Source organism: Zonotrichia albicollis, chromosome 30, assembly GCF_047830755.1.
Source record: "Zonotrichia albicollis isolate bZonAlb1 chromosome 30, bZonAlb1.hap1, whole genome shotgun sequence".
NCBI classification, from domain to species: Eukaryota; Metazoa; Chordata; class Aves; order Passeriformes; family Passerellidae; genus Zonotrichia; species Zonotrichia albicollis.
This window is the reverse complement of record NC_133848.1, coordinates 4,780,643-4,803,152: the sequence shown is the minus strand read 5'-3', so window position 1 is coordinate 4,803,152 and position 22,510 is coordinate 4,780,643. Positions and strand designations below refer to the sequence as shown.

General features: G+C 64.8%; 2 protein-coding genes across 10 annotated transcripts; both read right to left on the bottom strand.

The window, feature by feature from the left end:
* Window positions 1-60: 60 nt before the first annotated feature.
* Window positions 61-10,161, bottom strand: TDRKH (tudor and KH domain containing). 8 transcript variants are annotated; one of them, XM_074529146.1, is made up of 14 exons: window positions 9,987-10,161; window positions 9,627-9,774; window positions 8,863-8,969; window positions 7,448-7,649; window positions 5,719-5,861; window positions 5,102-5,636; window positions 4,546-4,709; window positions 3,288-3,460; window positions 3,143-3,207; window positions 2,002-2,018; window positions 1,306-1,428; window positions 689-757; window positions 477-579; window positions 61-385 (listed from the first exon to the last, which is right to left on the bottom strand). In XM_074529146.1, the coding sequence occupies exons 2-14, from the start codon at window positions 9,745-9,747 to the stop codon at window positions 348-350; spliced, it is 1,860 nt and encodes a 619-aa protein (XP_074385247.1). In that variant the 5' UTR covers window positions 9,748-9,774; window positions 9,987-10,161; the 3' UTR covers window positions 61-347. The 8 variants fall into 8 exon arrangements, with proteins under 8 accessions (XP_074385247.1, XP_074385246.1, XP_074385249.1 ...); XM_074529145.1 differs by lacking the exon at window positions 2,002-2,018 and adding an exon at window positions 1,541-1,557; XM_074529148.1 differs by lacking the exon at window positions 2,002-2,018 and having other exon boundaries at window positions 1,306-1,445; window positions 9,627-9,765.
* Window positions 10,162-10,470: 309 nt separating this feature from the next.
* On the bottom strand, window positions 10,471-21,575 carry RORC (RAR related orphan receptor C). 2 transcript variants are annotated; one of them, XM_074529162.1, is made up of 10 exons: window positions 21,550-21,574; window positions 16,653-16,738; window positions 15,590-15,731; window positions 14,636-15,100; window positions 14,217-14,338; window positions 13,638-13,770; window positions 12,805-12,912; window positions 12,623-12,733; window positions 11,376-11,485; window positions 10,471-10,752 (listed from the first exon to the last, which is right to left on the bottom strand). In XM_074529162.1, the coding sequence occupies exons 1-10, from the start codon at window positions 21,554-21,556 to the stop codon at window positions 10,591-10,593; spliced, it is 1,446 nt and encodes a 481-aa protein (XP_074385263.1). In that variant the 5' UTR covers window positions 21,557-21,574; the 3' UTR covers window positions 10,471-10,590. The 2 variants fall into 2 exon arrangements, with proteins under 2 accessions (XP_074385263.1, XP_074385265.1); XM_074529164.1 differs by lacking the exons at window positions 12,623-12,733; window positions 12,805-12,912 and having other exon boundaries at window positions 21,550-21,575.
* Between the last annotated feature and the right edge of the window lie 935 nt (window positions 21,576-22,510).

Below are 22,510 nucleotides of genomic sequence, written 5' to 3'. Positions count from 1 at the left end.
GGCTGCCCGCGGCGCGCCTGCTCCCGGTTCCCGTTGGGAGCCGCCGCGGCGGGGACGGAGCGCTGAGAAACCTTCAACTTTATTAACTCAGAACCACAATTAGTGCAATAGAACAGCAAAACAAGGCGAGGGAACCGGGAACTCCCGGTAACGGAAGGGGCACCACCGGCCCTCGGCCCCGGTGTGTCGTGTCCCGACAAGAGGCACAAGCGGAGATCCCCGCGATTTGTCGGTGCGCCCTCCCGGAGGGCTCCGGAGAGGGGATTGCACTCGGTGGTAGCACCGGGAGCGGCTCCGGTTACCGGGATGGCGGCACCGGGAGCGGCTCCCGCTGACACCGGGCACCTTCAGGTCACCGTGACGGCGTCCCCGGGCACGGCAGCGGCTGCGGGAGCGGGGAGGGGTCAGCGGGGTCCCGACACCGTTCCCGGGACACACCGGGAATGGCGTCACAGAACGGTGTCACCGGGACACACCGGGCTCACCGGGCACGCTGAGGCAGGACGGGGTCCCGGGGCTGTCCCCGGGGCTGTCCGCGGGTTCCACCGGGCTCGGGATGGAGGCGCAGCTGAGATTGTCCTGCCGGGAAGAGCGGGATGAGCCCTCCGGGACACCGCGAGGGGACACCGGGAGGTGACACCGGGAGGGGACACCGGGAGGGGACACGGGGACACCGGGAGCAGCTCACCAGGGGCTCCTCAGGCGGCCCGGGAACGGCGTAGCCCAAACGCACCAGCTCTGCTCCCACGTCCAGGCTCTGCGGGGACACCGGGGACAGGGGACAATGAGGGGACAGGAAAATGGCGGGAATTGCGGTGAGGGGACAGTTGGGGACAGTTGGGGACAGTTGGGGACAGTTGGGGACAGTGCCACACCTGGCTGTGGCTCTGGGAACACCAGGGATGGGGACACTTGGGGACTGTTCTGGTGACCCTGGGGACACCTGAGACACTTGGGGACAGTTCTGAGGACACTTGGTGACACCTGGGGACACTGGTGACACACCTGCCCACAGCTCTGGGAACACCAGGAATGGGGACACCTGGGGACAATTCTAGTGACCCTGGGTGACCCTTGGTGGCCCTGGGTGACCCTTGGTGACCCTGGGTGACCCTTGGTGGCCCTTGGTGACCCTGGTGACCCTTGGTGACCCGGGTGACCCTTGGTGACAGTTGGTGGCCCTTGGTGACCCTGGGTGACCCTTGGTGGCCCTTGGTGACCCTGGGGACAGTTCTGGTGGCCCTTGGTGGCCCTTGGTGACCCTGGGTGACCCTTGGTGACAGTTGGTGACAGTTGGTGACACACCTGTCCCTGGCAGTGGCTGTAGAGGCGCAGGCAGGGCCCCGCGGGGCCGTAGCTGCAGATCCGAGCGACCAACGGGGCCCACTGGGCACAGCCCGTGAGGCGATCGAACTCCTGCAGGGCGGCCTCGGGCCAGGAGCCGCCTGTGGGGACACAGGGACAGTGACAGTGACACAGGACATGGGGACAGTGACAGTGACACTGGGACACTGGGACACTCGAACTCCTGCAGGGCGGCCTCGGGCCACGAACCGCCTGTGGGGACATGGGGACAGTGACACAGGGACACGGGGACAGCTGTGACAGTGACACAGGACATGGCGACAGCTGTGACAGTGACACAGGACATGGGGACATGGGGACACGGGGACAGTGACACAGGGACACTCGAACTCCTGCAGGGCGGCCTCGGGCCAGGAGCCGCCTGTGGGGACACGGGGACACTGTGACAGTGACACAGGGACATGGGGACAGTGACACAGGGACACTCGAACTCCTGCAGGGTGGCCTCGGGCCAGGAGCCACCTGTGGGGACACAGGGACAGTGACACTGGGACACGGGGACAGTGACACAGGGACACGGGGACACTGTGACAGTGACACTGGGACACGGGGACACTGGGACACGGGGACATGGGGACAGTGACACAGGGACATGGGGACAGTGACACAGGGACACTCGAACTCCTGCAGGGCGGCCTCGGGCCACGAACCGCCTGTGGGGACACGGGGACAGTGACACAGGGACATGGGGACACAGGGACAGTGACACTGGGACATGGGGACAGTGACACAGGACATGGGACAGCTGTGACAGTGACACAGGGACATGGGGACAGTGACACAGGGACACTCGAACTCCTGCAGGGCGGCCTCGGGCCAGGAGCCACCTGTGGGGACACGGGGACAGTGACACAGGGACACTGGGACATGGGGACAGTGACACAGGGACATGGGGACACGGGGACACTGGGACATGGGGACAGTGACACAGGACATGGGGACACTGTGACAGTGACACAGGGACACTCGAACTCCTGCAGGGCTGCTTCAGGCCAGGAGCCACCTGTGGGGACACGGGGACATGGGGACAGTGTGACAGTGGGACAGGGACATGGGGACAGCTGTGACAGTGACACAGGGACATGGAGACATGGGGACAGGGACACAGGGACACGGGGACAGCTGTGACAGTGACATGAGGCCAGGGCCATGAGCCACCTGTGGGACACACCAGGACAGAAGTGACAGCGGGACAGTGGTGCCACCAGAACACACAGGTCACACTGGGACACACCAGGACAGCAGGGACACTGGGACACACTGTGACAGTGGGACACTGGACACAGCAGGACAGCGGTGACACAGCCTGGGAATGGACTCTGTGCCCCCCATGAGGTGACAGAGCTGTCCCACCCCAGGTGACAGAGCTGTCCCACAAGGTGACAGTGCTGTCCCACCCCACGAGGTGACAGAGCTGTCCCACCCCACGAGGTGACAGAGCTGTCCCCATGAGGTGACAATGCTGTCCCACCCCAGATGACAGAGCTGTCCCACCCCAAGAGGTGACAGTGCCATGTCCCTCCCCAGGTGACAGAGCTGTCCCACCCCAGGTGACAGAGCTGTCCCACCCCACAAGGTGACAGTGCTGTCCCACCCCATGAGGTGACAGTGCTGTCCCACACCATGAGGTGACAGAGCTGTCCCACCCCAGGTGACAGAGCTGTCCCACCCCACAAGGTGACAGTGCTGTCCCACCCCATGAGATGACAATGCTGTCCCACCCCAAGAGGTGACAGTGCTGTCCCCCCCAGGTGACAGAGCTGTCCCCCCCTCTCACCGTTGGGGACAATCCCGGCCAGGCTGCACTCGATGGCCTGGAAGGGCAGGCTCAGGAAGTCGCTCCTGCAAGGACACGCTGGTGGCAGTGCCCGGGGACAGGGCCATGGCCCCAGGGGACAGGGACAGCGCCACCCCCCGCCCACCTGAGGGCGCGCAGGGCCTCGGGGGGCGCCTGCCCGTTGTCCCCAAAGTCCACGTAGTACAGCTCCAGGTGGCCGTTGTCCAGCGTCCCCAGCACGCGCGCCCGGTACCACTCGCCATCGTCCAGGTACGGGGCGGCCACGATGGCACCGGGCTGGACGGACGGGGGTGGCACCTGGGGACAGTCAGGGGCATGAGGGGACACAGGGACACGGGGACAGTCAGGGGCATGAGGGGACAGGGAGGGGCACAGGGACATGGGGACAGTCAGGGGACAGGGAGGGGCACAGGGACATGGGGACAATGGGGACAGGGAGGGGCACAGGGACACAGGGACAGTCAGGGGACACGGGAGGGGCACAGGGACATGGGGACAGTCAGGGGCATGAGGGGACACGGGAGGGACACAGGGCTGGGACAGCAGGGACATGGGGACAGCAGGGACAGTCAGGGGACAGGGAGGGGACAGCAGGGACATGGGGACAGTCAGGGGACAGGGAGGGGCACGGGGACATGGGGACAGTCAGGGGACATGGGAGAGACACAGGACACAGGGGACACTGAGGGGACACAGACAGGACACTGAGGGGACACTGAGAGGACACAGGCGACACTGAGGGGACACAGGGGATACTGAAGGGACACAGACAGGACACAAGGGGGACACAGGTGACACTGAGGGGACACTGAGGGGACATTGAGGGGACACTGAGGGGACATTGGGGATACTGAGGGGACATTAGGGGTTGGGACATTGGGGGTTGGGACATTGGGGACACTGAGAGGACACTGAGGGGACACTGAGGGGACACTGAGAGGACACTGAGAGGACACAGGTGACACTGAGGGGACACAGGGGATACTGAGGGGACACAGACAGAACACAGAGGGACACAGAGGGGACACAGGTGACACAGACAGGACACAGGTGACAGAGGTGACACAGAGGGGACACAGGTGACACACAGGTGACACAGGGGACTCATGGCGGGGCTGCTCTGGTAGCAGAGCCCCATCTCAGCTGTCAGCTTGTCCAATGCTGGGACACAGACAGGACACAAGGGGGACACTGAGGGGACACTGAGGTGACAAAGGTGACACACAGGTGACACAGGGGACTCACGGGGGGGCTGCTCTGGTAGCAGAGCCCCATCTCAGCTGTCAGCTTGTCCAATGCTGGGACACAGACAGGACACAAGGGGGACACTGAGGGGACACTGAGGTGACAAAGGTGACACTGAGGTGACACAGGGGACTCACGGCGGGGCTGCTCTGGTAGAAGAGCCCCATCTCGGCTGTCAGCTTGTCCAGCTGCAGGCTCCGCGTGCCCAGCAGTTGGATCCAGAAGTGCCCGGGGCTCTCGGCCGCCGACACGTAAACGTCCAGGTGCTCATCAGCAGGGAAACTGAAATCCGGGCTGGGCACTGGGGCAGGGAAACGCAATTAAATCTACTGAAATCTACCCAAAATCCTCTGAAATCCACCCAAAATCCACTGAAATCCACCCAAAATCCACTGAAACCCACTGAAATCCATTGAAATCCACCCCCAAATTCTCCGAAATCCAACCAAGATCCACCCAAAATCCCACCAGGACAGCCACAGCATGAGGGGAATCCCATAAATCCTCCCCAAAATCCCTCTGGAAAAGGCACAGGAGAGCCCCAGGATGGAGGGAACCCCCAAAATCCATCCGGGAAATGCACTGGAAGGATGGAGGGAACTGCCCAAAATCCCTCCTCACACCCCAAAATCCCCAGAAAATCCATCCCCACCCCGAAATCCCCATCGGGAACCGCCCCAGCTCCGTTCTCACCCTCGAACTTGGCCACGGGCAGCTCCTCTCCGGTATCTCGGAGCTCCATTCCCGCATCTCGGAGCTCCATTCCCGCATCGTGGAGCTCCATTCCTGCATCGCGGAGCTCCATTCCCGCATCGCGGAGCTCCATTCCCGCATCTCGGAGCTCCATTCCCGCATCCCGGAGCTCCATTCTCGCATCCCGGAGCTCCATTCCCACATCCTGGATCTCCATTCCTGCATCTCGGAGCTCCATTCCTGCATTGCGGAGCTCCATTCCCGCATCTCGGAGCTCCATTCCCGCATCCCGGCGCTCCTCACTCCCCATCTCCGCCTCCATCCCGTCGCTCCCCGCCGCCGTTCCGGTGCCACCCGCCGGTGCCCATTCGGCATCCCAGCACTCCTGCCATCCCCCGGGGGCACCACCGGCAGGTGGCACCGGCGGCTCCCGGCGGCTGCCCAGGGGCTGCTTCCGTGGGCACCGCGCGGCCGCCGCCTGCGCCAGCTCCTGGCGGAACGCCTTGTCCTCCGACAGCTTCTCCATGATCAGCTTCTACCGGGATGCACCGGGAGGAGGATGAGGAGGGTCCGAGGGGGTGAAGGAGCCCCCCCCCCCCACAAAAAGCCGCGCTCACCTTGGCCGCCTCCACCTCGGTGCGCGTCCCCAGCAGGCGGATGATGCGCAGCGGGGCCAGGCTGCCGTCGGGGTCGTGCCCGCTGCACTCCACGCGAGCCCCGGAGCTCCGGCAGATGGCCCGGACGGTCTCCCCGCCGCGGCCTGCGGGGAACCGGGAGAGGGGAACCGGGGTGGGGAATGAACGGGGAGAGGGGGCAGGTTGGGGTGGGGGTCAAAGGGAATGAGGGATGGGGAAAGGGGGTTTGGGGATGGGGAGTTTGGGATTGGGGTTTCAACAGGATTTGGGGTGTCCCTGTGGCTATGGAAGGTTCCCTCCAGGTTTTGGGGTGTCCCTGTGGCTATGGAGGGTTCCCTTGGGATTTGGGGTGTCCCTGTGGCTGTGGAGGGTTCCCCGTGGTGCTTAAAGGGATGAGGCCTGGGGAAAGGGGGTTTGGGGATGGAGAGTTTGGGATTGGGGTTCATCCAGGATTTGGGGTGTCCCTGTGGCTGTGGAGGGTTCCCCGTGGTGCTTAAAGGAAATGAGGGATGGGGAAAGGGGGTTTGGGGATGGAGAGTTTGGGATTGGGGTTCCCTCCAGGTTTTGGGGTGTCCCATACTGATGATCCTGCCCGTGGCCCTCTGGAGCACATGGAGCTCCTTGGTACCCTGGGATTTGGGGTGTCCCTGTGGCTATGGAAGGTTCCCCGTGGGATTTGGGGATACAGAAGGTTTTCCTTGGGATTTGGGGTGCCCCCGTTCCAATGATCCTGCCCACGGCCCGCTGGGGCACATGGAGCTCCTTAGTACCCTAGGATTTGGGGTTCCCTTGGGATTTGGGGTGTCCCTGTGGGTACGGAAGGTTTTGCATGGTGCTTAAAGGGAATGAGGGCTGGGGAAGGGGGTTTGGGGATGGAGAGTTTGGGATTGGGGTTCCCTCCAGGTTTTGGGGTGTCCCTGTGGCTATGGAGGGTTCCCTTGGGATTTGGGGTGTCCCTGTGGCTATAGAAGGTTCCCTGTGGGATTTAGGGATACAGAAAGTTCTCCCTGGGATTTGGGGTGCCCTGTTCCAATGATCCTGCCCACGGCCCACTGGGGCACATGGAGCTGCTCAGTACCCTAGGATTTGGGGTTCCTTTGGGATTTGGGGTGTCCCTGTGGCTATGGAAGGTTCCCTGTGGGATTTGGGGATACAGAAGGTTCTCCTTGGGATTTGGGGTGTCTCAAGGGGTATAGAAGTTTCCCTCCAAGTTTTGGGGTGCCCCATACCGATGATCCTGCCCGTGGCCCTCTGGAGCACATGGAGCTCCTTGGTACCCTGGGATTTGGGGTGTCCCTGTGGCTATGGAGGGGTTCCCGTGGGATTTGGGGTGTCCCTGTGGCTATGGAAGGTTCCCCGTGGGATTTAGGGTTCCCTGTGGCTATGGAGGGGTTCCCGTGGGATTTGGGGTGTCCCTGTGGCTATGGAGGGGTTCCCGTGGGATTTGGGGTGTCCCAGGGGGTACAGAAGTTCCCCCCCGGGTTTTGGGGTGCCCCGTACCGATGATCCTGCCCAAGGCCCGCTGGGGCACATGGAGCTCCTTGGTACCCTGGGATTTGGGGTTCCTTTGGGATTTGGGGTGTCCCTGTGGCTATGGAGGGGTTCCCGTGGGATTTGGGGTGTCCCTGTGGCTATGGAAGGTTCCCCGTGGGATTTGGGGTGTCCCGGGGGGTACAGAAGTTCCCCCCATGGTTTTGGGGTGCCCCCGTACCGATGATTCTGCCCACGGCCCGCTGGGGCACGCGCAGCTGCTCGGCCACGGGGGCGCTGTCGGCCACGATTCGCAGCACGGCCGCCCTGGCCCGGCACACCTGGCCCGGCGAGCCCGAGATCTGCACCAGCGACTGCCCTTCCTCGTCCTCCTCCTCCTCCTCCTCCTCCACCTCGATCTGCGCTCCCGTCTCCTGCCTCAGCTGCGGCCACGGGGAGGAGGGGGCGTTCCCGGTGCTGCCGGTGCTCCCGGTGCTTCCCAGTGCTTCCCAGTTTCCCCAGTGCTTCCCAGTGCTCCCAGTGCTCCCAGTGCTTCCCAGTGCTCCCAGTGCTTCCCAGTGCTCCCAGTGCTCCCAATTCCCCCAGTGTCCCCCAGTGCTCCCAGTGTCCCCCAGTGTTCCCAGTTCCCCCAGTGCTCTCAGTGCTTCCCAGTGCTCCCAATTTCCCCAGTGCTCCCAGTGTTCCCAGTTCCCCCAGTGCTCCCAATGCTCCCAATTCCCCCAGTTCCCCCAGTGCTTCCCAGTGCTTCCCAGTGCTCCCAGTGTTCCCAGTGTTCCCAATTCCCCCAGAGTCCCCCAGTGTTCCCAGTTCCCCCAGTGCTCCCCATACTCCTGGCACTCCCAGTTCCCCCAATTCCCCAGCACTCCCAACACCCCCAGTATCCCTAACACTCTCAGTATCCCCAGCACTCCCAGTTCCCCCAGTGTTCCCAGTGCCCCCATTGCCCCCAGTTCCCCCAGCTCTCCAAGTTCCCCAGCACTCCCAGTACCCCCAGTGCTGCCCCCAGCCCTCGCAGCACTCCCAGCGTTCCCAGTTACCCCAGTTACCCATCCCAGTTCCCTCAGTTCCCCATCCCAGTTCCCCCAGCATTCCCAGTGTTCCCAGTACCCCCAGTTACCCATCCCAGTTCCCCCAGCATTCCCAGTGTTCCCCAGTACCCCCAGTTACCCATCCCAGTTCCCTCAGTTACCCCAGCATTCCCAGTGTTCCCAGTTACCCCAGCACTCCCAGTTCCCCCAGCACTCCCAGTGTTCCCAGTTCCCCATCCCAGTTTCCCCAGTTCCCCCATCACTCCCAGTGTTCCCAGTTCCCCCAGTCCCCCCAGTCCCCCCAGTTCCCCCAGCACCCCCAGTCCCCCCAGTTCCCCCAGCACCCCCAGTCCCCCCAGTTCCCCCAGCACTCCCAGTTCCCCCAGTTCCCCCAGCACTCCCAGTTCCCCCAGCACCCCCAGTTCCCCCAGTTCCCCCAGCACTCCCAGTTCCCCCAGCACCCCCAGTCCCCCCAGTTCCCCCAGCACTCCCAGTTCCCCCATCACTTCCAGTGTTCCCAGCTCCCCCAGCACTCCCAGTCCCCCCAGCACTCCCAGTGTTCCCAGTTCCCCCAGTTCCCCATCCCAGTTCCCCCAGTTGTCCCCACCTGGTTGATGGTGGCCCCCCGGCGGCCGATCAGCGATTTCAGGGCCGTGCGGGGCACCCTGACCGTCACCTCCAGCCCCTCGTCTGCCACCAGGGTCACCTGCGCCTCTGAGGGGACAGCGGGGACACGGCGGGGTCACCGAGGGGACACTGAGGGGTGGGGACATCCCCGGGGGTGACAAACAGAGAATTCCCAGCGGGAAAAGGCACCCCCACTTCCCATTGGGGTCCCCAAAGTGTCCCCAGGGTGGTCCCAGGGTGTCCCCAAAGGATGCCCAGGGTGGCCCCAAAGGGTCCCCAAGGGTGTCCCCAGAGGGTCCTTAAAGGTGTCCCCAAAGGCCCCCAAGGTATCCCCAAAGTGTCCCCTAAGGGTCCCCACGATGTCCCCAGGGTGTCCCCAAGGGTCTCCCCAGAATGTCCCCAGAGTGTCCCCAAAGTGTCCCCAGGATGTCCCCAAAGTGTCCCCAAAGGGTCCCCAGGGTGGCCCCCAGAGGGTCCTTAAAGGTGTCCCCAAAGGCCCCCAAGGTATCCCCAAAGTGTCCCCAAAGGGTCCCCAGGATGTCCCCAAAGTGTCCCCTAAGGTGCTGCCAAGGTGTCCCCAAAGTGTCCCCAGGGTGTCCCCAAAGGAACAGGGAGGAGCTCACAAGGGAATTCCCGGTGGGCAAAGCGGCTCCCGCGGGCCCCCCCTCCCCATGGAGCCCCCGAGGGAGCTCCCGGTGGTCCCGGGGGGGTCAGGCCAGGCCCCGGTGTGAGACCCGGACCCACCTCGGCTCTCCCGGTAGCGCCGGTACAGGATGTAGAGCACGGTGGCGGCGGCCGGGACGCCCAACAGCAGGGCGGTTTTCTGCAGGCTGCTCAGGCTGTGCACGGGGCCGCGTCCCGCCATGGCCGGCTGCGGACGGGGCTTACCGGGCTTTACCGGGGGATTACCGGGGGTTACCGGGAGCCCACCGGGAGCTCCCGGTGCGGCCGGGCAGCGCTGCACCCCCACCCCGGGGACTCCCCACCCGCCCCCTCACGGAGGGCTCGGCACCGGGCGCGCCGGTGCAGGCCCCGGGCCCGGTGCGTTGGCAGCGGAGCCCCCGCAGCCGCCTCGGCCGCGCCCCCCCGGTGGTCCCACGGTACCTGCAGGTGACAGGGCCGCCCCTCGGCCCTGCAGTGACCCCGGTTCGGCCCAGCCCGGCCCGGAACGGCCCCGGTTCGGGCCCGGCCCCGGTTCGGGCCCGGTGTGGCCCCGGTGCCACCGCCGCCTCCCGCGCCCCGCCGCTGGCCACGCCTCCTCCCTCTCTCCACCAATCACATCGCGGCTCCTCCCCTCCCAGCCAATCACAGCGCGGCCCCGCTCGGCTCCCATCCAATCACCGCCTGCGGAGCTGCGGCCAATCCCGCGAGACCTCCCACATGCGGGGGCGGGAAATAACGGGAAAAAATCAGCCAATCAGCGGCGAGTAACGGAGAGGTGAACCAATCAGCGAGCCAGAATACCCGAATGCCCGCCTCCTTATTTGAGTGACAGTCATAACAGCCTATAGAAGCTCGGAGCGCTGAGCATAGCGGGGTTCTAACGTCGCTCTCGGTGTCCCCCCGTGTCCCCGTAACGGAGCCCACGGACACGCGGTCCCCAAAAACGCCTTTATTGCCCTCAAACGCCGCCGCATTCCCGGCAGGTGCCTGGGTGGGAGGACCCCCAGGTGCAGGGGCGGTAATCCCGGCGGTGTCCCGGTGGCGCTCAGCGGGTCCCCGCGGGGCCATCGGTGGCGTCGGGGGCGAAGAGCTCCCGGTAGAGCGGCGGGAAGGCGGCCGAGACCCCCGCGGGGTGCAGGCGGCGGAAAGCCTGAACCTGCTCCAGGTGCTGCGAGCACAGAGCGCGGAGCCGGCCCGGGGCGGGCAGCTGCGGGGACACGGCGGGGACACGGCTGGGACGCCGCGGGGGACAAACGGGGACACGGCGGGGACACCGAAGGACACACGCGCGGGGAACCCCCCGACCCAGGGTCGCCCCCAATGTCTCCAAATTCCCCCCTCGTGCCCAAAGATCTCCAGGGACCCCCCCCCCCCCGACCCCCATGTCCCTCCTTGTCCCCTCCCCGATGTCCCCGTGTCCCTCGATGTCCCGGTGTCCTCTCCCCGGTGTCTCGGTGTCACCCCCCAGTGTCCCCCCGTGTTCCTTCCCCGGTTTCCCCCTGTCCCTCGATGTCCCCGTGTCCCCTCCCCGATGTCCCCCCTTGTCCCCTAACCCGGTGTCCCCGTGTCCCCTCCTCAGTGTCCTTCGATGTCCCCGTGTCCCCTCTCCGGTGTTCCTGTGTCCCGGTATCCCCATGTCCCCTCCCCGGTGTCCCCGTGTCCCCTTCCCGATGTCCCGGTGTCCCCCCCCGGTGTCCCGGTGTCCCCTCCCCGGTGTCCCTGTGTCCCCCCTCAGTGTCCCTCAATGTCCCCATTGTCTCCTCCCTCGGTGTCCCTCGATGTCCCTGTGTCCCTCCCCGGTGTCGCCCCCCGGTGTCCCGGTGTCCCCACCCGTGGCAGGATCCCCTCGCGGCGGGTCCGGCGCAGCAGCCCCCGGAAGGCGACATCGATCTGTCCCTGCAGCCGCGCCACCCGCGGGCGGTCCTGCAGCCACGGCCGGCCTGGGGACAGCGGGGACACGGCTGGGGACACGGACATGGGGACAGCGGGGACACCGACACGGCTGGGGACACGGACACGGACAGGGACAGGGACAGGGACAGGGACATGGGGACAGCGGGGACACGGCTGGGGACACGGACAGGGACACGGACAGGGACATGGACAGGGGCAGGGACAGGGACAGGGACGGGGACAGGGACAGGGACAGGGACAGGGGCAGGGACACGGACAGGGACAGGGACGGGGACAGGGACAGGGACAGGGGCAGGGACAGGGACGGGGACAGGGACAGGGACAGGGACAGGGACAGGGACAGGGACAGGGTGTGGGGACATGGAAGGGGCGTGGGGACACCACGGGGTGTGGAGACAGGGGCGTGGGGACACGGACAGGGCATGGGGACAGCGGGATGGGGACAGGGAAAGGGGACAGGGTGTGGGGACAGCGGGATGGGGACACAGACAGGGACACGGACAGGACGTGGGGACATGGACAGGGGTGTGGGAAGACGGACAGAGGTTTGGGGGCACCCTAGGGACAGTGTGGGGGACACTGTGGGGACATCTTAAGGAGGCCTTGGAGGACACCTTAAGGACACCTTAGGGACAGCTTGGGGACACTTTGGGAACACCCTGGGGACACTTTGGGAACACCCTGGGGACACCCTGAGAACACCTTGGAGACACCTTGGGGACACCCTGGGGACACCTTTGGGATATCCTGAAGACACCGTGAGGACACCTTGGGGACACCCTAAGGACACCTTAGGGACAGCTTGGGGACACCTTGGGGACATCCTGGGGACACCCTGGGGACATCTAAGGGACACCTTGGGGGACACCCTGGGGGCACTGTGAGGACACTTCGGGGACACCCCGGGAACACCTTAGGGACACCCGGGGACATCCTGGGAACACTATGGGGACACCCTGGGGACACCTTAAGGACACCTTAGGGACACCGTGAGGACACTTTGGGGACACCCCGCCGCCCACCCCGCCTAGGAACAAACCCCATTTCAGATTTGGGGAACACACAGGGAGGGACACGGGGCAGGGACACGGAACCGGACAGGGGGTGGGGACACCGGGGGGACACTCGGTGACACTCAGGGACACTCGGGGACAGCGGCTGACCGGCGTTGAGCAGCAGCAGCGCGCTCAGCAGCGCCAGCTCGCTCTCGGAGCAGCGCAGCGCGCTCAGCCCCCGCGCGAAATCAAACACGGACGCGACGAGCTCGGGACACCCTGGGGACAGCGCGGTGTCACCGCTGTCCCCAAGCGTCCCCCGGGTGTGTCCCCAAGTGTCGCCACCCTACCCAGCGAGCGGAAGAGCTCGGGCCCCGCCAGTTTGCCCTCGAACAGCACCGTGCCCGTGGTGGCATCGAAGGCGCGGCACATGCGGAGCAGGACAACCTCCATGGCACCTGTCACCGCCACAGGGAGGGGACAGCCAGGATGGCACCGGCGACACCGCCACCGGCCACGGGGGGGGCGGCGGGGGTGGCCCCGGGCGGTGTCACAAGGGCAGGGAGGATGGAGGGGGAGTTTGGGGACTGTCACCTCAACATGGGACACACGGGATTGTCACCTCGGCAGGGAGGATGGAGGGACTGGGGCTGGGGACAATGGGGTGGGGTGGCCCTGGTGTTGGGGACAGTGAGATGAGGTGGCTCTGGGGTTGGGGACAATGCAGTGGGGTGGCTCTGGGGCTGGGGACAAGGGGTCATGGTGGGCCTGGAGCTGGGGACAATGGAATGGGGTGGCCCTGGTTTTGGGGACAGTGAGATGAGGTGGCCCTGGGGCTGGTGACAAGGGCACAGGATGTCCCTGGGGCTGGGGACAGTGAGATGAGGTGGCTCTGGGGTTGGGGACAATGCAGTGGGGTGGCCCTGGGAGTGGGGACAGAGATGGGGTGGCCCTGAGGCTGGTGACAATGGAGTGGAGTGGCCATGGTGTTGGGGACAATGGAGTGGGATGTCCCTGGGGCTGGTGACAAGAGCACAGGGTGGCCCTGGGGCTGGTGACAATGCGATGCAGTGTCCCTGGGGCTGGTGACAATGGCCCGGGGCGTCCCTGTGAGCGCACACCAGGGCCCGGGGTGGCTCTGGCTTGGTGACAGTGCCACGGGGACACGGCGGTGGCCGCGTACCCGCCTTGAGCAGGACGATCTGGTCGTGCTGGCTGAGCTGCAGGAAACCGCGCATGCGCTTGGCGAACTCCACCACGCGCTCGATGGCCTCGGTGACACGGCGGGCACAGCGCTGCCACATGGCGGCCATGGGCTGCGGGACACAGCGGGACCCCCGTGTCACCGCTGGGGACAGCCGTGTCACCCACCCTGGGGACAGCCGCGTCACCCACCCGCCCTTGGGGACAGCCGTGTCACCCCTGTGTCACTCACCCATCTCTGGGGACAGCCGTGTCACCCACCCGCCCCTGGGGACAGCCGTGTCACCCATCTCTGGGGACAGCTGTGTCACCCCTCTCTGGGATAGCTGTGTCACCCCTCTCTGGGATAGCTGTGTCACCCACCCTGGGGACAGCCGTGTCACCCATCTCTGGGGACAGCTGTGTCACCCCCGTGTCACTCACCCATCCCTGGGGACAGCCGTGTCACCCCTCTCTGGGATAGCTGTGTCACCCCTCTCTGGGGACAGCCGTGTCACCCCCTGTGTCACCCACCCCTGGGGACAGCCGTGTCATCCACCCTTGGGGACAGCCGTGTCACCTGGCTCTGGTAGGCGCGGATCTCCTCGGGGCTGAAGGTGGCCCAGCGGTGGCCCTGGATGTCCTCGGCACGGGGGTGGCAGGTGGCACGGTGTGACAGCAGGACACTCTGTGTCAGCAGCTCTGAGGGGACACGGGGGTGGCACGGTGTGACAGCAGGACACTGGGGTGACACGGTGTGACAGCAGGACACTGGGTCACCGGCTCTGAGGGGACATTCAGGGCTTGGGGACAGCCGTGGGGACAGGGAGGGTGGCCCGGTGTGTGGCCTTGATGGATAAGAAGTCACCAGCGTGGTGGCATCTGGGGGATGACAGAGCCAGGTGCCACCACCATGGAGCACCCACAGTGACATCCCGAGGTGCCACCCCCGCAGGTGACACTGCCACCCCCGCAGGTGACAGTCCCGGTGCCACTCACCGATCTCCAGCCCCGCCGGTGACTCCGGGACGCCGCCAGCACCGGGCAGAGGCACCAGCCCTGTCCCCGCTGTCCCCGCGCTGTCCCCGTCCTGTCCCCTCCTTGTCGCCTCCTCCGCGGGCCACGCCCTGCTGGGACAGCCCGCGGGGACAGCGGGGGACAGCGGGGGACAGCGCCCCAACGGGGGGGGCTGCGGTGGCACCGGAGCCGCCCGGTCCTGATCCCGCTTTTCCCATTTTTCCCCCTTTTCCCATTTTTCCCGGTTTTCCGGCCGTTCCCGGTGGTCCCGGTTTTGTTCCCGGTTTTCCCGTGTCTGTTCCCGGTTTTGTTCCCGGTTTTGTTCCCGGTTTTCCCGGGTCTGTTCCCGGTTTTGTTCCCGGTTCTTTTCCCGCTTTTCCAGCTGTTCCAGCACCTCCGCCTGCAGCCGGTCCCGCCGCTTCTTGGACATGCGGCCGAACTTGACGGCTGCGGGGACAGAGGGGACAGCGCGGGTGGCACCGGGGACACCGAGCGGCACCGGCCCTTCCCCAGGGACACCTCGGGCTGTCCCCAGGTGGCACCGGGACAGGGGACAGGTGTCCCCAGGGGAAGGGACAGGTGTCTGTAGCTTTGGGGGACAGGCGTCACCAAATGTGGGGACACCAGGGGTGGGTCCAGCTGTCCCCAGGGTCACAGATCGATGTCCCCAGGGTCCCAGATTGATGTCCCTAGGGGGTTCTAGCTGTCCCCAGGGACAGTCCCCGATGTCCCCAGGGTCACAGGGCGATGTCCCCAGGTAGTAGAGCTGTCCCCAAGGGCACAGATCGATGTCCCCAGGGTCCCAGACTGATGTCCCTAGGGCGGTCTAGCTGTCCCCAGGGGCAGAGCGGTGTCCCCAGGGTCACAGAGCAATGTCCCAAGGGACAGTCCCTGGTGTCCGCAGTGTCCCCGCGCTGTCCCCGCGGTGTCACTCACCGTCGCGGGACATGCCGAGGCGCAGGCACTTCTGCAGGCGGCAGTGCTGGCAGCGCGTGCGGGTGGCGCGGTCGATGTCGCAGCGCTGCCCGCGGTGACACGCCAGGCTCGGCCCGCGCCGCTCGCTGCGCCGGAAGAAGCCCTGCGGTGGCACCGGTGTCACCCGTGTCACCCGTGGTGCCCCCACACCCACCCGTGACACCCCCTGTCTCAATGTCCTCATATCCCACACAACCCCAATGTCCCCCCAATGTCCCGTAGGTCCCCACGTCCCCCCTCGTGTCCCCAATGTCCCCATATTCCTCCATGTCCCCATTTCCCCATGTCCCCCCTTGTCCCCAATGTGCCCATGTCCCCAGTGTCCCAATGTCCCCCCAATGTCATTCTGCTCACCATGTCCCTGCTCGTGTCTCCAGTGTCCCCGATTGTCGCCATATTCTGCCATGTCTCCTTGTCCCCATGTCTCCAATGTCCCCATGTCCCCAATGTCCCCCCAAGGTCCTTTTGCTCCCCAAGGTCCCCATGTCTCTGCTCATGTCCTCGTGTCCCCAGTGTCCCCCATTGTCGCCATATTCTGCCACCCATGTCCCCAAGTCCCCCCTTGTCCCCATATCCCCATGTCCCCAATGTCCCCATGTCCCCAATGTCCCCATTGTCCCCCCATATCCCCATGTCCCCCCTCATGTCCTCGTGTCCGCAATGTCCCCCATTGTCCCCATATTCCTCCATGTCCCCATGTCCCCCCTTGTCCCCATGTCCCCAATGTCCCCCATGTCCCCCCTCATGTCCTCGTGTCCGCAATGTCCCCCATTGTCCACATATTCCTCCATGTCCCCATGTCCCCCCTTGTCCCCAATGTCCCCCTTGTCCCAATGTCCCCCTGCTCCCCAAAGTCCCCATGTCTCCCCTCATGTCCTTGTGTCCCCAATGTCCCCAAGTTCCCCCATATCCCCCATGTCCCCATGTCCTCCCCTCATGTCCCCATGTCCCCATATCACCATGTCCCCAATGTCTCCATATGTCCCCATATCCCCAATGTCCCCCCGTGTCCCCCCCGTGTCACCTTGCAGCCCTCGCAGGTGATGACCCCGTAGTGCACCCCGGAGGATTTGTCCCCGCAGATCTTGCAGGGAATCACCTCGATGTGGGCTGGGGGGACACGGGGACACTGACACGGGGACACTGACACGGGGACACTGACACGGGGACACTGACACGGGGACACTGGGACGGGGACATTGGGACACTGACACGGGGACACTGGCACAGGGACATTGGGACACTGACACGGGGACACTGACACGGGGACACTGGCATGGGGACACTGACACGGGGACACTGACACGGGGACACTGGCATGGGGACATTGGGACATTGGCATGGGGACACGGGCACGGGGTCCCTGTCACCAGGCTCCTGTGGCACCCACAGTGCCACCCCTGTCCTGCCGTGGTTCAGGTGTCCCCATGGGCTCGTGTGTCACCCGTGGGACCGAGTGTCACCTGTGGGACCAGGTGCCACCTATGGACTTCTGTGTCACCTTTAGGAGCGAGTGTCACCCGTGGCCTCACGCGTCACCAGTGGGACACGTCCCCTGTGTCCTCACGTGTCACCCACAGCTTCGCGTGTCACCTCCCGGTCCCCCGTGGCCGCTGCCACCCCCGTGTCCCCTCCGTGCTGACGTCACCCCGTGGCTTCCTGTGTCACCTGTGCCACCCACGGTGTCACACCCACTGTCCCCTGTGGTCACAGCGGGCTCCAGTGCCACCCCTGGGCTGGGGGGTTCCCAGTGTCCCCAATGTCCCCAATGGTGTCCCCAATGGTGTCCCCAATGGTGTCCCCAATGTCCCCAATGGTGTCCCCCTGTCACCCTGTGGTGGCGCTGCCGGAGCCACAAAGCCACAACTGGGACACAGCCCTGGGGCAGGAAACGCGCGGGGCCCAGTACGGGACTGGGGAGATCCCAGTATGGACCAGTATGGGACTGGGGAGATCCCAGTATGAGACTGGGGAGATCCCTGTATGGAACTGGGGAGATCCCAGTATGGCCCAGTATGGAACTGGGGAGATCCCAGTATGGAACTGGGGAGATCCCAGTATGGGACTGGGGAGATCCCAGTATGGACCAGTACAGGACTGGGGAGATCCCAGTATGGGATTGGGGAGATCCCAGTATGGCCCAGTATGGAACTGGGGAGATCCCAGTATGGCCCAGTATGGGACTAGAGAGCTCCCAGTATGGAACTGGGGAGATCCCAGTATGGGACTGAGGAGCTCCCAGTATGGCCCAGTATGGGACTAGAGAGCTCCCAGTACAGCACTGGTGAGATCCCAGTATGGCCCTGGACTGGTACTGGCACTTGTGCAAGGCCCTTGCACAGCTGCACACGCATGTGACACACCTGGACATGCGTGTCACACATGTCACACATGTGACCCCCCCCAGACACGCGTGACAACCCCGGACACGTGTGTCAACCCCGCCACCAGCGTGTCACCCCCAGACGTGTGACACCCCACTCACATGTCACCCCCGGGACACGTGTGACACCCCACGGACACACACCTGACACCCCGGACACACGTGACACCCTACACACGTGTGACACCCCACGGACACACGTGACACCCCCCACACGTGTGTCACCCCCGCTCGCTCCCCCCGTCCCCTTTTCCTCCTGCCCCAGTTTTTTGGGGCCGGCGCCGCCCGCGCATCCGGTCCGGGGGGGGCCCGGGGGTTACCGGGGGGTACCGGGGGTACCGGAGCCCGGGTTTGGGGGCGCTGAGTCAGCCCCGCGCCCCGAATTACTCAGCCCGTGCCGGGAAGCGGCGGGCGGAGGGCACCGGGGGCACCGGGGAACCGGGAGAACTGGGGGCACCGGGGGCACTCACGGGAACGGCGGGTACCGGGGAATCTGGGGCAAGCACCGCATTTAGGGGAACTGGGAGAACCGGGAGCACCGGGGACACCGGGGAATGGGGAAAACTGGGGGCACCGGGGCACCCACAGCACCGGGAAACCGGGGAACCGGCGGTACTGGTGGTACCGGGGAACCGGCGGTACTGGTGGTACCGGGGAACCGGCGGTACCGGTGGTACCGGGGAACCGGCGGTATTGTTGGTACCGGGGAACCGGCGGTACCGGTGGTCCCGGGGACACCGCAGCCCTCGGGAGCACCGGGGATTCCGCGGGTACCGGGGGGATCTGGGGCACCGGGAAACACCGGGGGCACCTCAGTCCCACCGGCACCCGCCGGACTGGGGACACTGGGGATACTGGGGACACTGGGACACTGGGGACACTGGGAGCACTGGGGACACTGGGAGCACTGGGAGCACTGGGAGCACTGGGGACACTGGGGGACACTGGGGACACTGGGAGCACTGGGAGCACTGGGGATACTGGGGGCACTGGGAGCACTGGGGACACTGGGGGTGTCCCTGCCCGGTGTCTCCTCCCGGCACCGGCGGCACCCGGCGGGAGCGGCAACTGCACCAGTGCCACCAGTAAGGGACTGGGACGGACTGGGAATGAGCTGGGACACACCAGTAAGGGACTGGGACACACTGGGGCACACCAGTAACACACTGGGACATAACAGTTACACACTGGGGCACACCAGTAACGAACTGGGAACAAACTGGGAAACACTGGGACACACCAGTATCGAACTGGGACACACCAGTAACAGACTGGGAACAAACTGGGACACACTGGGACACACCAGTATGGAACTGGGACGCACTGGGACACACCAGTATGGAACTGGGACGCACAACCCCTCACCAGTATCCGCCATCCCCATCTCCAGTCCCCCCCAGTCCCATCACCTCGGGCGCTGTCACCTCCCTGTCCCCACAAGCCCTGGGGACACCCCGGGGTCCCCTCGGGCACCGCGACACGGAGGGGACAGCGGGGACAGGGAGGGGACAATGGGGGGGACACGGAGGGGACAGGGAGGGGACACCGGGGGGGACAGGGAGGGGGCAATGGGGACACGGAGGGGACAGCGCTGGGGACAGGGAGGGGACAATGGGGGACACAGAAGGGACACGGAGGGGACACAAAGGGGATACGGAGGGGACAGCGGGGACAGGAAGAGGACAATGGGGGACACAGAAGGGACATGGAGGGGACACCAGGGATAAGAAGGGGACAATGGGAGACGGGGGGACACCGGGGACACAGAGGGGACACGGAGGGCACAATGGGGACACGGAGGGGACAGGGAGGGGGCAATGGGGGGACAGGGAGGGGACATGGAGAGGACACCGGGGACAAGGAGGGGACAATGGGAGACGGGGGGACACCGGGGACACAGAAGGGACACGGAGGGGACACCGGGGGGACAGGGAGGGGACAGCGCTGGGGACACGGAGGTGACACAGAGAGCACAGAGATGGGACAATGGCGACACGGAGTAGGCAATGGGGACACGGGGGGGACAGCGGAGACAGGGAGGGGACAGAGAAGGGACAGCGGGGACAGCGCTGGGGACACGGAGGGGACACAAAGGGGACAATGAGGACACAGAGGGGACAGCAAGGACACAAAGGGGACAATGGGCACACAGAGGGCACCCGGAGCGTCCCCAGCGCCCCGTGCCCGTTTCCCGGGGGGCTGCGGCGCTGTCGCGGTGCCACCTGCGCGTCGCCGCCGTTGTCACCGCAGGGTCCCCCCCGGGTCCCCCCCGGCGCCACATCAAGGGAGGGACCCGCAGGTGCGCGGGGGGAGCGGGGACACGCGGGGACACGTGTGTGACACATGTGTGACACCTGGCACATGCGTGTGGGGCTGTGACATGTGTGTGACAGGCTGTGACACATGTGTGAGAGTGTGACACGGGTGACAGCCTGTGACACACGTGTGACGCCTGACACGTGTGTGGGACCTGTGACACGCATGTGGGATGTGTGACACGGGTGTGTGACCTGTGACACACGGGTGTGACCGGTGACACACGTGTGCACACTGAAACACACGTGTGCAGCCTGAAACGGGCGTGTGCAGCCTGTGACACACCCGTGCACACTCTGACACGCGTGTGCAGCCCGTGACACACCTGTACACCCTGAAACAGGCGTGCAGACTGTGACACGTGTGTGAGTCCCGTGACACACCTGTACAGCCTGTGACACACATGTGCACCTTGAAACACGCGTGTGCAGCCCATGACACACCTGTGCTACCCAAAACACACATGTACACCCCAAACCAGCGTGTGCAGCCCGTGACACACCCGTGTGCCCTGCGACACGCATGTGCATGCTGTAACACACGTGTGCAGTGTGAAACACGCATGTGCAGCCCGTGACACACCCGTGTGCCCCCAACAGGCTTGTACGGCCTGTGACACGCGTGTGTGCCCTGTGACACGCGTGTGTGCCCTGTGACACACCTGTGCATGACAAAACATGCGTGTGCAGCCCATGACACACCCGTGCATGCTGTGACACACGTGTGCACCTTGAAACACGCGTGTGCAGCCCGTGACACACCCGTGTGCCCCGTGACACACCCGTGCAGCCTGTGACACACGTGTGTGCCCCATAACAGGTGTGTACAGCCTGTGACACACCCCCACACCCCGTGACACACCCATACAGCCCATGACACACTCATGCGCCCCCCACACCCCCAAACCCACCTGCTCACACGCGTGTGCACCCGCTGCAAACCCCAACCCACGCTGCCCTTGCACACGCATGTGCAAACACCCCCCACCCCCTCTTTGCACACCCCCTGCGGGCTCCCTCCCCTTGCACGCTCGCTCCAACCCATCCTTGCACGCCCGCCTGCACTCCCAGACCCCCCCACCTTGCACACTTACCCAAATCCTTGCACGCCTGGGGGTGCACACTCACTCAAACCCCCTCCTTGCACACTCACCCGCGTTCCCAGACCCCCCCCCTTGCACACCCACCCTGCCCCCCCCCTTGCACACGCGCGTGCCCCGCACCTCTCATGGCTCCGCTTCCCTCCCAGCCCCAACCCGGGCGCGGCCCCTTTAAGGCCTCGGGGCTCCCCCCACCCCCCCCAAAAATTGTCCCCGCCCTTCCCCCACCCCCCCAATGTCCCCGCCCCTCCCCCCCCCCGGCATCCTGCCCCTCCCCCCCCCCCCCCCCCAAAATAAAAAAAACCCAAAAAAACCGCGGGAAATTTCCGAATTGCCCCGCAGGGAAACTGAGGCACGGAAGGGATGGGGGGGGGCGGGGCGACCCCAAATCCTCCCAAATTTCCCAAATTTTGGGGTGCAAGGACTCCAGAGCTGCCAATTTTGGGGTACAGGGACCCCAAATTGCCCAAATTTTGGGGTACAGGGAACCCTTGACTTCCCAAAGTTCCCAATTTTGGGGTTCGGAGACCCCGAACTCCCCCCTGGACTCAATTTTGGGGGACGGGGACCCCCCCAATGTTCCCAGTTTGGGGTGTAGGGACCCCAAATTTCCCATTTTTTGGATACAGGGACCCCAAATTTCCCATTTTTTGGATACAGGGACCCCAAATTTCCCAATTTCGGTGTACAGAGACCCCAAAGTTCCCATTTGTGGGGTACAGGGACCCCCGAGCCCCCAAAGCTCCAACTTTTGGGGTTCAGAGACCCCAAAGTTCTCAATTTTGGGGTTCAGAGACCCCAATTTCCCAATTTTGGGGTTCAGAGACCCCGAACTCCCCCCTGGCTCAGTTTTGGGGTACGGGGATCCCCCAATGTTCCCAGTTTGGGGTGTAGGGACCCCAAATTTCCCATTTTTAGGTACAGGGACCCAAATTTCCCAATTTTGGGGTTCAGAGACCCCAGAGTTCCCAATTTTGGGGTACAGGGACCCCAAACTCCCCCTGGACTCAATTTTGGGGTACGGGAACCTCCCAAAGTCCCCAAATTTCCAATTTTCCGGTACAGGGACCCCAAATTTCCCAAT

What these genes read in the sequence shown, in the direction of transcription:
- TDRKH (XM_074529146.1), bottom strand. Translation starts at nt 9,747, where the DNA reads ATGGCGGGACGCGGCCCCGTGCACAGCCTGAGCAGCCTGCAGAAAACC. An exon ending in GGGGGGCCACCATCAACCAG is followed by an intron (nt 7,650 to 8,862) that starts GTGGGGACAACT and finishes CCGTGGCCGCAG; the next exon opens with CTGAGGCAGGAGACGGGAGC. An exon ending in GAGGCCCTGCGCGCCCTCAG is followed by an intron (nt 3,208 to 3,287) that starts GTGGGCGGGGGG and finishes GTGTCCTTGCAG; the next exon opens with GAGCGACTTCCTGAGCCTGC.
- RORC (XM_074529162.1), bottom strand. An exon ending in TCACCTGCGAGGGCTGCAAG is followed by an intron (nt 15,732 to 16,652) that starts GTGACACGGGGG and finishes GTGCCACCGCAG; the next exon opens with GGCTTCTTCCGGCGCAGCGA. An exon ending in CGAGCTCTTCCGCTCGCTGG is followed by an intron (nt 12,734 to 12,804) that starts GTAGGGTGGCGA and finishes CGCTGTCCCCAG; the next exon opens with GGTGTCCCGAGCTCGTCGCG.